Genomic DNA, 17323 nt, shown 5'->3' with positions numbered 1-17323 from the left:
ATCAAATCCCACGAGATATTATATATATCTATAAAACAAAGTAGAACGATGTTTGTCTGTCTGTTTGTTTGTAGCGAAGAATCTCGTTAATCGCTGAACCGATTGGATTTTCCTGTACAGGGTAGCTTCTCATAGGTCCCGGGAAGTTTTATAACTATTTTCTTTGGGGGTGGGACACCCCCCCTAACCTCATCAAAAAATAAAAAATCACCCCCCCAAAAAATTTTTTTTTCTTTTTAAAACTAAAATTTAAATAATGGGCTAGGGGCGAAGCCGCTAGTATATATATACACGGTGTTTCAGAAAAAACTGCGTTTTCCGTTTTTCTGACACAACCAGAAGGAATACAGAAAAAACGATTTTATTATTTTTATTTTCTGTAAAAAAGTACATCAAATTTATAACAGGTGTTTTTCATTATCTCTAAAAATATGGCCTCTATGATAGGTACATAGTTTCCAAAAATGCTTTATGTGAAAAATGTTGTGCAAGAAAAATTAAAATAACTCTTCTATTATGTATAAAAAAATCGTAGAATTTCAATATCAATTTAGAAAAAGGTATAAGAAAAGTACCTTAATGAGTTTTAAAGGTGAAATGCTTTTTTGCTCCTCACAAAAGCATTTTTAAGAAACTGCAATTTGTCATTTTTTCACATTTCTTGATTGTGATGCATTTGCAGTAAAAGAATCTTCCTTAATAACGTAGGTTATAGTAAAAAGAAAAAAAACTCCTTTTTATTTGACAAAAAAATCTCTAAAGACAAAAAGTTATTGAAGTTTGAATTTTTTTTAAGCATTTAATTACAAATTATGGATAAATTATGAGTTTATATCTTAACCTGTCAATCAAATTAAAGGATTATAGGAATAAATGAGGGGTGGGGATTTACGAACATGAGCAATTTTTAAGGTCTTGTTTCTTAAGTATACAAAAAGAAAAACTGAATATTTGTTTTCAGTGAGGGAATTTTAAATGAATATTTTAGTGTAATTGGTATAAAATTGTATTGGCCGCATTAAGATGTTGTTTTCAAGTGAATAAATTTTTGAAAACCAACCTTAAGGCACAAAATTCTACCAGAAAAAAGCATTATGAAATATTTATGCTTTAAAATGCGCCGTTATTTTCAGAGATATTATAAAACACCTGTAACAATTTCGATGCATATTTTTATAGAGAATATTGACATATAATTATTTTTTTGTACTCCTAATGGTTGTTTCCAAAATTTGGAAAACGCAGTTTTTTTTTTAAACGCCCTGATATATTATATATATACATATATATATATAAATGGATTTATTTTTACTTGGATCTTACACTTGATTATCATGTACTCTAATAAAGTAAAACTTGTAGCTGGCTAAAAAACACCCCCCTCCCCGATCAACCCTTTTATCCCATCTCCTCCCCTCTTACTAGATGAACGAACTTACCAATACGATATCCATGTTAGCAACCTAAATTGACGATAATTTCTCCCCTGTCATAATATCCATGTACATTCTATATCTATATGTAAAGAAGGATTTCCCTCATACTGCATCTGGAGCACATACGAAAATTTGTTTCGAGAGATAAGTTATATGATAAGATTATTTTTTAATGAATTAATTTTAATTTCTAACATTTCCAGCTTTAATTTATTTCTATCAAAGAGAATTTTAATTAAAAACTATAAGAGGTTTCATTTTTAGAAATATATACCTAATATCTACACAACGAACGTACAGGGATAAGCCAGTGCAAGAAGGAATAATAATCTTCAAATTTATTAACATCAAAATTATGCTTTAAAATATATAACCCGCGGCATTAGCGCAATTTAACAAGTCTCAACGGTTTTTAAGTGAAAAAATGATAAAAGAACGGAGATGGGTTCTTAAAAGAAAATGCCGCGTTTTTTCGACATTTGTATAATGTCTAATATAGCTCTAAAAAGATGTATTAATTAATATGCAGCAAAAATGGATTTAAGATAATTTGTTTTTCTTTTATAAAGGCTGTACCAACAAAAGCGAAATAATTAAATAAATAGTTGTATACTCTGTTTAGATTTCGCGAATGCCGCGCTTGTTATTCATAGCGTAAAAAATGTCGAAAATACGCGGCATTTTCTTTTAAGAACCCATCTCGGATATGTAAAAACTTTGGGGATATGTTTAATTTGCAGTCCAAATTTTTTCTGCACCCTTGCCTTTACCTTTGTCCCTGATAATTTTACATAAAAGATCTTGAGTCAATGTTAACGTAAAACTAATTTCTTAAAATCCTTAACAAGAATCATTTCATCTTATTTCTGTATTTTGTCTTACTCTAAATATCTCGGAAATTGCATATCTGAATGGATAGTAACTTTTCAGGAAAGCTTTAGAGTGGTTTTAGGCTATTTCCTCACAATCTCCCGCACTTCCCTAGGGGCAAAAAAAGCAACTAGATTGATTTAACCAACAAGTAACTGGCAAGCAAGAAAAAAAAGGGTAAATGTAATAAAGCTAAAGGTGAAATGTTAAACTAAATAGGTAACCTTATACTATTATATAAAGAGGTAAGCTTTTTTCCTAGGCAAAGGATCTCGCTAACCGCTTAGCCGATATGGTTCTTCTTTAAAGTGAAGCTTCTTATTAGTCCTAATTAAGATGGTTTAAAGCTTTTCATTTTATGAATAAGTCTGGGTGTTATTTTAAGTTTAGATATTATCCTCTTAGGATTTTTTTTAAATTTTGAAAATTTTAGTACTTTTACACATTTTCTAAAATTTTGGTTTTGTTTTCCGAATATCTGTCCACAATAGTTTGTACCTAGAGTGACCGCATAAGGTTGTAAATCACAAGTATAAAAGGTTAACGACTCACTTACATTTAAAAGGTGGATCCGAGTTTCCAGAAAACTAGTTGAAGAAAATCCATGAATATTACATAAGAAGCTTTTCTAACACCACAAAGAGTAGTACAACATGGAATAATTGCCAAATCGCTATGAAACTCGGCAAACGATTATATGTTTGTTAAATCTATAAATCTATAATATTAACAATAAGTCATTATAAAGTCCAGTTTTAAGAAATATGAATTTATCTTGTGGTTTTATCATCTTATGTACATTTGTCTGAAAAGTTACTTTAGTTTTTATAGTTTGGATTTAAGAAAAGATTTACCCTATCTTTTTATTGATCTTTGGTTAATTTATTTATATAAAACACCACTAGAGGACTCTAGTGGAGGGGGAGGAGATTTTTTTAGGAGAGATTTCTCTTAGTAGGATGGTGGTAACATCCCCCAAAATATTAAGGGGGGGGGGGGGGGGGAAGTTTGTACAGTTATAGGAAATGAAAATTCATTATCAAATTTTGCCCTATCTTAAAAATAAGCTATTAACTTAAAATTTTAGTGTTTTTTTTTGCCCCACTAGCCCCTAGAAGGAAAGTCCCAAAATTCGATTTTCAAAGTTTTTCTAGTAGTCTAAATAAAGAATTAGGTTGATAACTATAAAAACAAGCCTAAACGGCCAGGGCAAAATTTGATACTGAATTTTCATTTCCTATAACTACAACCGCCCCCCCCCCTTAACCCTCAAAGGACCTATGAAACTTAACTTTACAGGAAAAGCATTTCAGTTCAGCGGTTTTCGAGATCCTTCGGTACAAAGAGACATACATATTGGTACTTTTATATTAGGATAGATTTTTAACATGGTGTAAATACAGATATTTTTATCCAGATGAAATATATCAAACTTTACCTGACCTAAATGATTATCTTTAGGTATTTAATATTTTACCTGTTCAGTGGCAACATTGCCAAAATCTACTTCATTGCCATCAAATGAACTATTGCCACTTTTTAAAGAGATGTTGCCAGCTTCAAATGAACTATTGCTGCTGGTATTGCCAACAAATGACAAGCTTTTGACAACATTGCCGTTGCTTTCAGAAACGTTGATGCCTGTTGAGCTGTTGCCATTGGCATGCATGGTGTTGTTGCCACTACTCGAAGAGCTTGATTCCCCGAGAGATATTATTTCTTGAGATGAATTCCTAAAAATAAAAATTTCTGGATCATGGAAAGAAAACGAAGTACGTAGTGGGTCGTATTTTTACAGTAACTTTTGATAGGTTATTTTAGGTTAAGTTAGGTAAATGTTAATGATTGCCCCACAAGGTTAGCGCCCCCCGCATGGGCTTGAAATAAAAGAAAAGCTAATATGAAAATACGACAAAACCATCTACTTCGTTTTCTTTCCATGATGATTTCCTAGAACACAATTTATACTACAAAAAACGAGCTAATTCACCCTTCATGACTACGCCCCAAGCATTTAGCGGCTATGTAGCATTAAACCATCACAAATACAAAATATAAAAAATAAATAGCCTAAAATCTTTCCGGGACCTAAGTAAATCATCCCCAAAAAGCAGAACTCAATCGTTGCCAAATTCATAACAGACAAACATAAAACATTACTTCTTTGTATCATAGAAACTATCATAAATGGACAGGCAAACATTTAAAGACTAATGAAAACTATAGAACAGAACTAGATCTTAAAATCATTTTAGTGGTGAGCCAGATCGGGGTAAGCCAACTTTTCACCAATGAGAGCACAATGATTAGCTGAAATTCGGCTCACCCCGATCTTGCTTACCACTAAAATGATTTAAAGATCCAGCTCTGGATATAAAATACATGGATATTGTGACAGGGGATTTATTGTCGTCAATTTAGGTTGCTAATATAGTTCTTATACATTGGTTAATAAGTTCCTCCATGGTCAGGGTAGGAGATGAGGTAAAGGCATAAGAAGAGTAAAGAATATATTAGCCAGCTGAAAGAAACATTTTATCAGGGTATGCGAGAATCTCTTACAATATCCACGTATTCTATATCCATTACTAAAGAGGTGCTTGATTATTGTGAGTGCTAACACTACCATTTCATTTATCTTATTGCAGCGAAAACTAATTTGACACAGGGACAAAGGGATAAGACAGTGGCCGATAAATTTATGTTCATCCGCAATGTAGATTAGAATTAGTGGTTGAATTGAAACGTTTGGAAACTCAACTGAATGAACCGACTTATCAAAATTAAATAAAAGTACCAAGAATAAGAAAATGTTATACAAGACTTTGGGGACTAGTGTGATCAACAGCCCAATGTCCCCCCCCCCCCACCACCACCCTGAATCAGACAATGTGAATTATAGAGCAGCTTTACTTGTAAATAAAATAAACTTACTCTTCTCGATATTCCAAAGATTCCATCTGAGAGTAAGAAACACAAATCAATTAATTTTAAAATGAGAAGCTTAACATCGTACAAGCTCGGTCTGTGAGTCCTCCGTGACGAGTAGCATCTTTCACAAAGATTTCTATTACAATTAGGTATAATCCGTAAAGTGTTGCAATTCTGTACGTCTATTAAAATGTTGAGTTTATATAATTTTTTGATATAGTATTTTTATGTTAAAAATTGTCTTACTCATTACATCTTAAAATGGCAAATCCTAAGACGATTAGGAATAGGAATACGTATACTTTAAGTAAGTCAATAAATCAGTAAGTCAGTATCCTGCATTTTAGCAGTTTTACAACAGATTAAAAAGTTTTAAAGAGAAATCTATGTAAATAATATTCCGTTTCGTTAATTTAAAAGGCTCTGTTAATCTATATTATTCGTTTGATTAATAAAGCTTTGCTTTAATGTATGTTGTCATTCTATTTTGATATAGTATTTATTATTATATTTAGTCTAAAGGAACAATTTGTCCCTCCCAAAAGTTATATTTCTTCTAAGTTATCACATAAATAAAATATGAAGATAAACTTTCAGATTCTTACAAAATTACCCAAAATATATGAAAATAATTTGAATTTATGATGTTTTAAGTTTATAATTTAATAGGTAACCATTTTGTAGTTATGAAGTATTGGTAAAAAAATTGAACACTGTTAATTTAAACCAACCAATCAAGTTCAGCTCTAAATCAATTAAAGTCACCACATTTTTAAAGCCAACAAACAAAAAGACTTGTTTATAAAACTTAGAAGACCAGTATAATGTATCTTTCTAACGTAAATTAACAACTTTCGTATCCGTAGTCAACTGTACATGTATAAAACTATTATGTATTCAATATTTTATTTGTAGTTTTATACGACTGCAAAAGTTTTTAACTTGCCACCACGAGAAAGAAAAATTATTTCTATATAATATATTTTATATTATTGTCATAAAACGTAGGGAGGGAGGGGGCATGGAACTATAAATTATACTGGTACCCAAAGTTGTATAACCACGAATTATTCGTAGGCTCAAACACTTTGAGTACTTTTATTGAATATCAATTGGTTGGTTCGAAACTAATAGGTAGTGTCCAAACCTTTCAACCAATAATTTAATCTACAGAAGTGGTAATTTTCTTAATCATTATTGGGGATGTACGTACATCTATATATCATGTGAAAATATTAAGAAAATTATTTAAGGGTAATTACTATTATGGTATTTTTTCTCTCGATTTTGCATTAATAACCCAAATAAATTGTGTAGGTATAGTCCCTTTCGTGGCAACGCCCCTTAAGGGGCGATTCGTCGTATTTTCAAAATAACTTTTGATATGTTATTTTAGGTTAGGTTATGCTTGGCCACCCTTTTGTGCAGAAACTAGGTTAAGACAGTAAACCTAGCTATTAAATATTAACATTTTTAGGTTAGCAAATTTGTTAATAGGTAGTTTGGGACTAGTAAGGGCTTCCCTAAAAAATGCTAACCTAAAAAGTAGCTTAAAAGTAGCTTAGGTTAGGCCTCAAACCTAGCTCTGTGCCGCACACTTGCAAACTGTGCGAAAAGCCAAAAAAGTGTGCGAGGCCTGTAGCGCGCTTATTTTTCAACAAAAATCCTAGCTTTTTATAACTTAAGCTTTCATGGGCATGTTCTTGATGCCTATAAAAAAATTTTTTGAAAAAATCGACTCCTCTTGGGTTAGGTTCGATTTTTAACCTATACCCCAGAAAATAGACCATATTTTGAAACTTACATATATATCCCTATTTTTGTCCAGATTAAGAAAATTCGTAACTTCGGTTCTAGTTGACCGAATCTAACATTTTAAGTGTCTACGGATATCAGCGCGACGAGCTCTTCAAAAGTGTCCGATGTAATCGACCTCGCCAGAGGCCTCTGGCGGCCTCCAGCCTCGAAAAACTAAAAAAGACACTTGTAATTTTTTTCTTAAAAATCCTAAAATTTTCTAAAATTGACGCCAATCAGTCAATTTTTGAGCTATATTGACGTGTAAGTACTCTAAAAATTCGTCTTTTCAAGACGAATTCAACCACGTTGGTCATGTCCAAATCGGTCCAGTGGTTCACCGTAACCTAACTTAACCTATGAAACGTATTTTTTGGCCTCATCGCTTTACCTTGTAAAACGTGTCCTAAAATTAGTCTCAGCTCCAGACCATGGAAAGAGAAGTTGTTTATCTCATTGAGACGCGTATTTAGAGTACTTAACCAGCTTCCTAGGTCTAACCTAACCGAAATGAGATCAAAAAACGTCTTTTTGGTTTTTTGAATCTCAAATCAGTTAGGTTTGAGGTACAGAAACGTGTAAGTACTCAAAATAATTGTCTTGTCAAGACGCGTTCAACCACGTTAGTCTTGTCCTAATCGGTTCAGTGGGTCCCGAGAAATAACGGTTTGAAAATTAGGTTAGGTTTTTTATATTTTTGTAAAGGTTGCGTGATTCACTCAACCTAGAGTGTTCTAGTTTTCACCATAGGCAAGGGGCAGTTAATATTTATCAGCGCATGTAAAAAAAAGTGCAAAATTCGAAAATTTAGGTTAGACTAGGTTGATTTTAAGCAAAAACAGGTCTTTTATCGTACAGGGCGATTCCTGGACCAATTTGGCTTTTAAAGACGACAAATCGCATGTACATTTTGAGAGCTTTTGAATGGTTTTAATTTTAAACCGATTGGTCCAGTGGTTCGTCCGCTACATTCATTTAAAGTTTCAAAAAATCATTTGACATTTTTTAAAAAAAATGTCAAAAATACATCTGTCAAACAGTCAATTTTTGAGCTACAATGACGTGTAAGTACTCAAAATAATTGTCTTGTCAAGACACGTTCAACCACGTTGGTCTTGTCCAATTCGGTTCAGTGGTTACCGAGTAATAACGATTTGAAAATTAGGTTAGGTTTTTTCTATTTTTGGAAAGGTTGCGTGATTCACTCAACCTACAGGGTTCTAGTTTTCACCATAAGCAAGGGGCAATTAATATTTATCAGCGCATGTAAAAAAAAATGCAAAATTTGAAACTTTAGGTTAGACTAGGGCGATTTTAAGCAAAATCAGATTTTTAATCGTACAGGGCGATTCCTGGAACGATTTGGCTTTTAAAGACGGCAAATTGCATGTACGTTTTGAGAGCTTTTAAATGAAATTAATTGCTGGACTCTAGCTAAAGGGGTTCGCGCGCTACACTCGTTTAAAGTTTCAAAAAATTTGATTTTTAAAAAAATGTTCAGGGGGTTGGGGGTGACCTAACCAAATATTGTTGATTTTTCTTAAAAATGTTTTGGGGGGGGATGACCTAACCAAACATCCCCCCCCTGAACATTTTTAGACCATTGTTGTGTTAAAACAAGTGGGGATCAAACTTTTTTTTAAAAAATGTTAAAAATACATCTGTCAAACAGTCAATTTTTGAGCTACAATGACGTGTAAGTACTCAAAATAATTGTCTTGTCAAGACGCGTTCAACCACGTTGGTCTTGTCCAAATCGGTTCAGTGGTTACCGAGAAATAACGATTTGAAAATTAGGTTAGGTTTTTTCTATTTTTGGAAAGGTTGCGTGATTCACTCAACCTAGAGGGTTCTAGTTTTCATCATAGGCACAGGGCAGTTAATATTTATCAGCGCATGTAAAAAAAAGTGCAAAATTTGAAACTTTAGGTTAGACTAGGGCGATTTTAAGCAAAATCAGATTTTTAATCGTACAGGGCGATTCCTGGAACGATTTGGCTTTTAAAGACGGCAAATTGCATGTACGTTTTGAGAGCTTTTGAATGAAATTAATTGCTGGACTCTAGCTAAAGGGGTTCGCGCGCTACACTCGTTTAAAGTTTCAAAAAATTTGATTTTTAAAAAAATGTTCAGGGGGTTGGGGGTGACCTAACCAAATATTGTTGATTTTTCTTAAAAATGTTTTGGGGGGGGATGACCTAACCAAACATCCCCCCCCTGAATATTTTTAGACCATTGTTGTGTTAAAACAAGTGGGGATCGAACCCATTCCCTTAACCATTATTGTGTTAAAACAAGTGGGGATCGAACCCATTCCCGGATCGAACCCATTCCCGGATTGAACCCATTCCTTAAACCACCCTATGAATCTGCATGGAATATTACTTTGTTTATTGTGTTAAAACAAGTAGGGATCGAACCCATTCCCTTAACCATCCTATGAATCTGCTTTGAATATTACTCTGTTTATCGTGTTATCGTTTTTGGGGGGGTGTGGTCACCCCCATGTCCCTGACAAAAAAAATTTTTTTTAAAAATTTTTGTGGGGGTCACCCAAATGTCCCTGACAAAAAAAATAAAAAAATAATTAAAAAAAAAAAATTTTTTGTGGGGGGGGTGGGGGGGGTCCTATCCCCCCACCGAGACTCCCCCACCTCCAACCCTAAGGGATGTTGAAAGAATTTTTAAAATCGGTCCATTAACAAAGAAGTTAGGTTTTTGGGGGGGTTTGGTCACCCCTATGTCCCTGACAAAAAAAATAAAAAAAAAAAAATTTCGAGGGGGTCACCCCAATGTCCCTGACAAAAAAAATAAAAAATTAAAAAAAAATTTTTTTTTTTGGGGGTGGGGGGGTCTTTCCCCAACGCCCCTGAACATTTTTAGAAAAATTAACAATGTTAGGTTAGGTCACCAACTCCCCCTGAAAAATGTTTGTTTAGGTCCCCTTACCCTCCTGAACAGTTTTAGAAAAATTTATAATGTTAGGTTAGGTCACCCCCCCCCCTGAAAAATGTTTTTTTAGGTCCCCCCACCCCCCTGAACATTTTTAAAAAATTTACAATGTTAGGTTAGGTCACCCCCCCCTCCTGAAAAATGTTTTTTTAGGTCCCCCCACCCCCCTGAACAGTTTTAGAAAAATTTACAATGTTAGGTTAGGTCACCCTTCCCCCTTAAAAATGTTTGTTTAGGTCCTCCCACTCCCCTGAACAATTTTAGAAAAATTTACAATGTTAGGTTAGGTCACCCCCCCCCCCCCCTTAAAAATGTTTGTTTAGGTCCTCCCACTCCCCTGAACAATTTTAGAAAAATTTACAATGTTAGGTTAGGTCACCCCCCCCCCTTAAAAATGTTTGTTTAGGTCCCCCCACTCCCCTGAACAATTTTAGAAAAATCAACAATGTTAGGTTAGGTCACCCCCCCCCCTTGAAAAATGTTTTTTTAGTTCACCTATCCATGGATACTTCATCACTAAAAACGGACAATATATGATGAAAAGTTAACTTTGGTTAGCTTCCTTCCCCTTTTCCCCCTCCCCCCTCCCCCTTAAAAACACCCTGGCTGTATTGGTTAGCTTCCCCCGTTTCCATAGAGGTCTGGATGGTTAAAATCGGTCAATAAATAAGGAAGTTATGATGGTTAGGTTAGATTCCTTCCCTTCTCCCCCCCCCCCTCCCCCTCACCCTTGAAAAATCCCCTTAAGTTCACCTATCCATGGATACTTCATCACTAAAAACAGACAATATATGATAAAAAGTTAACTTTGGTTAGCTTCCTTCCCCTTTTCCCCCCTCCCCCCTCCCCCCTCCCACCCTGGCTGTATTGGTTAGCTTCCCCCGTTTCCATAGAGGTCTGGATGGTTAAAATCGGTCAATAAATAAGGAAGTTATGCCACAAAACATTGAACCCCCTTGATACTCCAATAAAAAAAGACTAAGTTGTAACCTACCCTGTTCTGCACACTTAGCCCGCACGTTATTCAAACCTACCTTGGTGTGCAAGTGTGCATCTGTGCGAGAAAAGGGTGGTGAAGCCTTAGTTAGGTTAGGCGATTGCCCCGCAGGGTTATGCAATTGGTCCCGCAGGGTTAAAGCCTCCCACAGGGTCTAGAAATAGTAGAAAAGCTACTGTGAAAATATGAAGAAGCGCTCCTTAAGGGGCGTTGCCACGAAAGGGACTATACCCAATTTTGTTATTGGTAAGCCTTGGTAAATAATTTTATTTCTCGTATTCATTCGAATCCGGTGGATAGGAACCGGTTCTCATCCATACGAAAAAACTATGTCTAGCATCGTATTATATCCAGTTTTCTACGAATATAGAAATGTACAATCATAAGATTAAAACCAGTTTTTTAGCCGGTGCCTCCGGCACCTCGGGGCTAAAACTAGTTTAAATCTTATAATAGTACATTCTATATCCGCGGAAAGCCGTTTATAATACGATACGAGAAAGAACTATTATCTTATTCTTGTATCCTTAAAATCTAGTAATTGTACAGAATGTCATGTTTATCAATGTTTTGTAACTAATAAATAAACCATTCAATTGTTTGAAGCGAAGCTTTTGTATTATTATTGTCTATAAGTCTGTTTGTCACTAAAATGGTCAAATTGATCATTTTAATTTACTTACATTTTATTAAGTTTTGGCTTAATGTAGGATCTAATGAATTCGGTTAAACCCTACCATATTCTAGAACCATCCCAGGACCTATGAAAAGCTTCACTAAAATGGTGAACTCATTATTTTCGAAATCTTAAGCCACTAAAGAAACTTAGTATTTTTTTATCATAGTACCTATAGATTCTAAAAACCTTGTTCTAATATTTGATTCACCTTTATGGATGTTATCATCCTTGTCATGAATAAAGCATTGAATGGACTAAACATAACATACAAAGACAACAAAGGGTAAACGCAGGAATGAAAGGCACAAGATATGACAATGATATAATATTTACCACCCCGAATGGCAAACCAAATTTTTATTTTTTATTGTTTAATCCTCTACAAAACCTTTTAACCCATTAAAAAAATTGTTGCGCTATTTTCAATTTAAAAAGAATTTTTGTACAAATCTGGTAATTTTTTACAGTTCACATCCAAATTGTTTGATTTGAAGTCTTTTTATTCTTGATTCACTAAAAATCCTAGATATAACATATTTACAAAGGAACTATATAAAGTTTTTATTCAAAGTAATTGGGGGGGGGGGGGGGGGGAGTCTTTTGTTACTTTATCAAAAAATATTCAATAAAAATAAATACATGATGTAAGAATACAGGGATAAGTCAATAAAAGAAAAATCATACTTTCAGTCATTTTAGAAGAGCTTTAAAGTGAGCTAAGATCTTGGCTGAGCATTGAATAGATTAGAATAAAAAAGGGTATGCAACAAAAATTTTTGTCAATTTGATAACGGATTAGAATTTGGTATTATTGGCTATTTTCATAAAAAAAATTCAGATGCTTTTTTCCCATTCTATATTTTCTTTTTATCTATCCCTAGATCCCAGGCTTTAAATAACCCTAACAAAACCAAATAATATGTCAACACACCCCATAAAAAGTTATATTACAAGAAAAGGATAAATAATATTTCTTGGGGGAAAATACATTTTTTTTGCTTTGAATGAGCCAAATCAACCCATAAAAAAATACCTCAAATATAAAACATTAAAATCTTACATATAATAAAATCAAGTTTGAAAAAAGGTGAAAAAGTATAAATCAATCAGGTTTAATAAAAAGTACCCATTGTTGTGTATGTGTTGGCTGTTCTTGGTCCAATATTATATATTTAATTTCAACAACTTAAGCAGTTATAGTCAATAAATCATTTAGTATGACCTATGTCCTAATATTCAGAAAAATTATTCTGTTCTACAAGATCAAGTATTTACTACATGAATGTCGGACCTATTCTTAAGATATAGAATAGCTTCGCTATTATAGGTATGCAAAATTATTTCTTACATAACTAAGTATTTTAGAAATTCAAAGAATCAAAACATACTAATGTAAAATGTGAATCCAGCGCAGTTCACGGTAAACTGTTCATAGGATCGATTATCTACAATAATCAATGAACTTTAAATTTTAGGCTGCTAGCGGCCAAACGACTGAACATATATAATATGTTAGCACAAAATTCTAATCGGCATAGGAAGGACTACAAATAATAGAAAAAGCCATTACTAAATGACGCACAATTATCTTGCAATGCACAGAAATGCGCGAAAAAGACTTCTTTTACGTTTAGGCGTTTGGCAGCAAGTAGCTTTCATAGATTTTTGAAGATAATCGTTCCCAGGAACATTTTACCGTAAACTGCACTAGATGCTAAAATGTTTTGATTAAAATGATTTGTGTTATTTCCTTTATTAAATGTGTGGCCTCGTGTTGTCTCAGTTTATCTTGACTTGAAAAATTTTCTTTACACACTTTACACCTTAATAATGGATTTATTATTACTTGGATCATGGATCTTACACCAGATTTTTATGTTATCTTATTGAATCTTGTAGTTTGCTAGAATAACGATCTATCCCATCCCCTCCTAATGGATAAACGAACCAACCAATAAATGACAGGGAAAAAGCAACCTAAATTGATGACAATTTTCCCCTGTCATAATGTCCATGTATATTCTACTTCATCCATTAAACAAGGATGAAAATGTTACTACAATACATAATTTAGATTAGGTAGGTACATTTTTAAGAATATCAATTTGTGAATGCAAGAGGAAGTATGTTTGTCTGTCAATGTGTCTGTGTTAAGGATCTCGCTAACTTCTCTAGGTATCCCTCGCTGTGCAGCTCCTAATTTGTCTAAGAAAAGTTTTAAACCACTTAGGGACAGGACATCCAAGGTATTAGGATATATTATTATTGCTCTGAAAAAATAACATAACCATCTCTATCAAAATAAGATTACAGCTCTTTTCAAATATAGGTATTTCTCGATTGATTTATGACGGAAAAAGGACCAATGGAGAAAGTTAACTATAGAGAAAATTTGCTTTAAGTATTCAATTTTTGTGTAATTACTTTATACTTTAGATAACAATTCTTGAAGTTCGTTGAACTGGATAGAGGGTAGAAGAGAGTTTTGTCAATTTGAAAGGATATCGTTAAACAGTATGCTGTGTTTGCTATCAACTGAGTTTTTTTTAAGGCAACTGTAAATTTTTATGTTAACAATTACAGGAATCCGATCTATTCATTACAGACGGACAAACGCACATATCGACCCTAAATATAGAAAAGCTTCGCTTTTAAAAATATTGGCTACTTACTTTATGGTTTTGTTGATATGGTAACTTCTAATATGTTTTCTTATTGGTTGATACTCGGTGAAGATCTTCTTACAATAGGGACATGTAAATACACCATTCTCCTTGGAAAAAATTAGTTTTACCAGTGTTACTTCATAAATAAATAGACTTAAAACTCATTAGAATATTTCAGATACTAGTGGCTACGCCATTTCTCTATGGGTCTTAGTATTAGGTAGAGTTACATGGTAATAAACCTAGACCACTCCAAAGGCCTATAATAGGCTTTCATAAAAATGCACAACTTAAACGATACAGTAATTTCAAAAGTCCTTTGCTTCAAACCAAAAAAAATCTCTTCTTCTTTACATTACAGACTATTAGCTGCGCCACTTACTTCTAGGGCGCTATATTTGGAAGAAAGAAAGGTGGCTCGAAAAAAGACATCTATTTCAAGCCTTTAATCTAAGATAAAGTAGCCTAAAACCAACCGGGGCGGGGACCTGAGCAAAGCTCTCCTAAAATATAGAGCTCTTAACGGATAGACAAACAAAAAAACCTTACTACTTATTATTTTATGAATATAATCACGGAGTATAAAATATAGTTGACTTGGAAAAAAGCTAAGCTATTCTTTAATCAGTTCTTTAGTTAAGAAGACTAATAAACATACAGATATTTGTAACTTTCAATACTGTTCTACATTTTTTTACTAAACTTTTTTATCAATAATTCTAATGAATGACTTGCTGATTAAAAAAAAATATATTTTCACAAATATGAAAATAATTTTTTTCCTTGTAAAATAAACAAGGATGACAATATCTAAATGTAGAAATGCACAGAAAAAAGAAATTTAATAGATTGACATATTTTTGAATAGTTTATCCCTAATAACAGCCAAGATAACTAAATTACTAACATAAAAATTCCTTGTTCCTCACAGCATAACAGACAAACGAACGACATAAATGTAAGTTACATTCAGGAGAAGAAAAAAAACGAAAAAAAGCTGTCTTGTCAAATATAGCCCAGTGAAACTCGTTTACCACAAAGAACAGACATACAAAGTTAGTTTAAGAGTGGCTTCTTTACCAAAAAAAATACTTTAAAACAATTTTAAACTTAGTCTTATTTCCTAAAAATTCAATAATATTTTCCTTCTGTTTTTTTGCAGAATAATATTTTTTTTAAATTTTGACAAAGTGACAGAAAAATTTATGTTGTCAAAATCACTTCGAAGAAATGCATTTTTGTAGTCTAAAATGATGAAATTAAAAAAAATCCTCAAACACAACAAAAATGTTACCTTATGTTCGTAAACGTGGTCTTTAAGCTGTGACATTGTCATAAACTTCCTAAAATTAATAAATCTTTATAGTTCTTAATACATTTCTAAAATTGTTACTTTTAATGTTGATGTTCTTTTTGTCTAAAACAAATGGGATTTTTAAAACATAGGACAATTCAATCAATTAAATATATTCTTTTTCCATTTTGCATATTTGTGTACAGGGATACGACAATGGATAAGTTCATCTTTCCCCAATAAATATAAAAGTCTAGATGATTAATCATTGAATCAGACTGTTAAGAAAACAGTATAAGTATAATCCAATAACAGTATTGGTTAAACATTTGTAAACATTTTGATGCTAATAAAAAATTCTTCGTCAACTAAAAACATGGATTTATTTTTACTTGGATCTTACACCAGATTATCATGTACAATAATATAATGAAACTTGTAGCTGGCTAAAATAACGACCCCCCCCCCCATCCACACCCTTTACCCATATCCCTACCCTCCGACCGAATGAACGAAATGACCAACAAGTAATGTCCAAGTTAGCAAACTAAATTGACGACAATTTTTCCCCTCTCATAATATCCATTGCTTGAAATTCCTTTTCCAGGTTTACGACAAGTTGACCATTTAGGATATTTGCCCTTTCCCTTCATAAATATCAAAAAGAGGAAGTACATACTGACGCGTAACGTGGAGTTGCTTTGCTCCACAAGATATTTTAAAATCAAAGAAATATTAAAGAAGTTGGTTTGACACTGTATAGTGAAATAGTTTTATATTAAAATTCTAAAGTTTGCTTTGGCGTATATTACATATTGATCAGGGATTGAGATAACTAAGATTGCTAAAATAATCTACATCCCTTTCTACCCCCTATATTTAAAATCTACCAGGGGTAATAAATTTCTCATGAAAAGGGGACTTTGCACGAACGAAAGCAAGCACATTCAAGCAGTGATATAAAGCAATTTTTTGGTTGATGTATTGGATTTATGTTAAACAGGGCTAATTGAATGAAAAGAGTTCAGGTCTACCATGGTATTGATAACAAAATTTATTCTTTTTTAAGTTTCTTTTTTTATATAAAACTATGGTTGGCATAACTATGATATTTAACAGAAACCTAGTAGGCTTGTATATTCACTAAAATAATAAACAAAATTACTTGCTCTCGTTCGTGCATAGTCCCCTTTGGGAAGATCAATTTATTGTTCATTAAATTATCTCTATATCTGTGCATATGGAGTTAATATTAAAAGTGAGGGACAAAATTTGTTGCTTAATTAAATTTTCTTTTCTTTTTTTATTTCAAGTTTAATTCTAAGATTTTTTGCCTAAAAAATCTGCTCTATTGATCAAATACCTATTAAAGTAAAACACTAGAGGGGGAAGGGGTTAAATAACTGTATCTACCCATTGCAGTGTCCTTGTACCGACTCTCAATTGGGTCATTGAAAATCAACCAATGGTGTCGGTTATATTAACACAGTCAATTAACAGAAAATAATTTGCTATCAGACGAAAAAGGTCATTGAAAAATGGAGGGAGGTAGTTGATCAAATGGTTTCTGAGAAAATTAGGGTTAAGTTTAGATCTTCAGGGGTTTTTAGACCCGGCCCCGGGGGGGCTAGGGGGTGTGGGCAGCTTAGTGACTTCTAAACTATAAGTTAGCTTATACACATAAACGCTGCAAAAAAAAGA

General features: G+C 33.0%; 1 protein-coding gene across 3 annotated transcripts in view; it reads right to left on the bottom strand.

Annotated features, from left to right (window-relative positions):
- Positions 1-17323, bottom strand: part of LOC145328801 (uncharacterized) — a 119812-nt gene that overhangs the window by 42346 nt on the left and 60143 nt on the right. For all 3 annotated transcript variants that reach the window (XM_080172671.1, XM_080172673.1, XM_080172672.1), the window contains exons 47-51: positions 15623-15671; positions 14335-14435; positions 13415-13485; positions 5241-5268; positions 3784-4039 (exon numbers count right to left, since the gene is read on the bottom strand). In XM_080172671.1, the coding sequence (XP_080028797.1) occupies positions 3784-4039; positions 5241-5268; positions 13415-13485; positions 14335-14435; positions 15623-15671 (505 nt within the window). The remainder of the gene's footprint in view (positions 1-3783; positions 4040-5240; positions 5269-13414; positions 13486-14334; positions 14436-15622; positions 15672-17323) is intronic.

This window comes from Acartia tonsa, chromosome 9, assembly GCF_053477335.1.
Source record: "Acartia tonsa isolate MP-2025a chromosome 9, ASM5347733v1, whole genome shotgun sequence".
Lineage (NCBI taxonomy): Eukaryota > Metazoa > Arthropoda > Copepoda > Calanoida > Acartiidae > Acartia > Acartia tonsa.
Note: the sequence above shows the minus strand (reverse complement) of the source record. Positions and strands in the feature narration are given on the sequence as shown.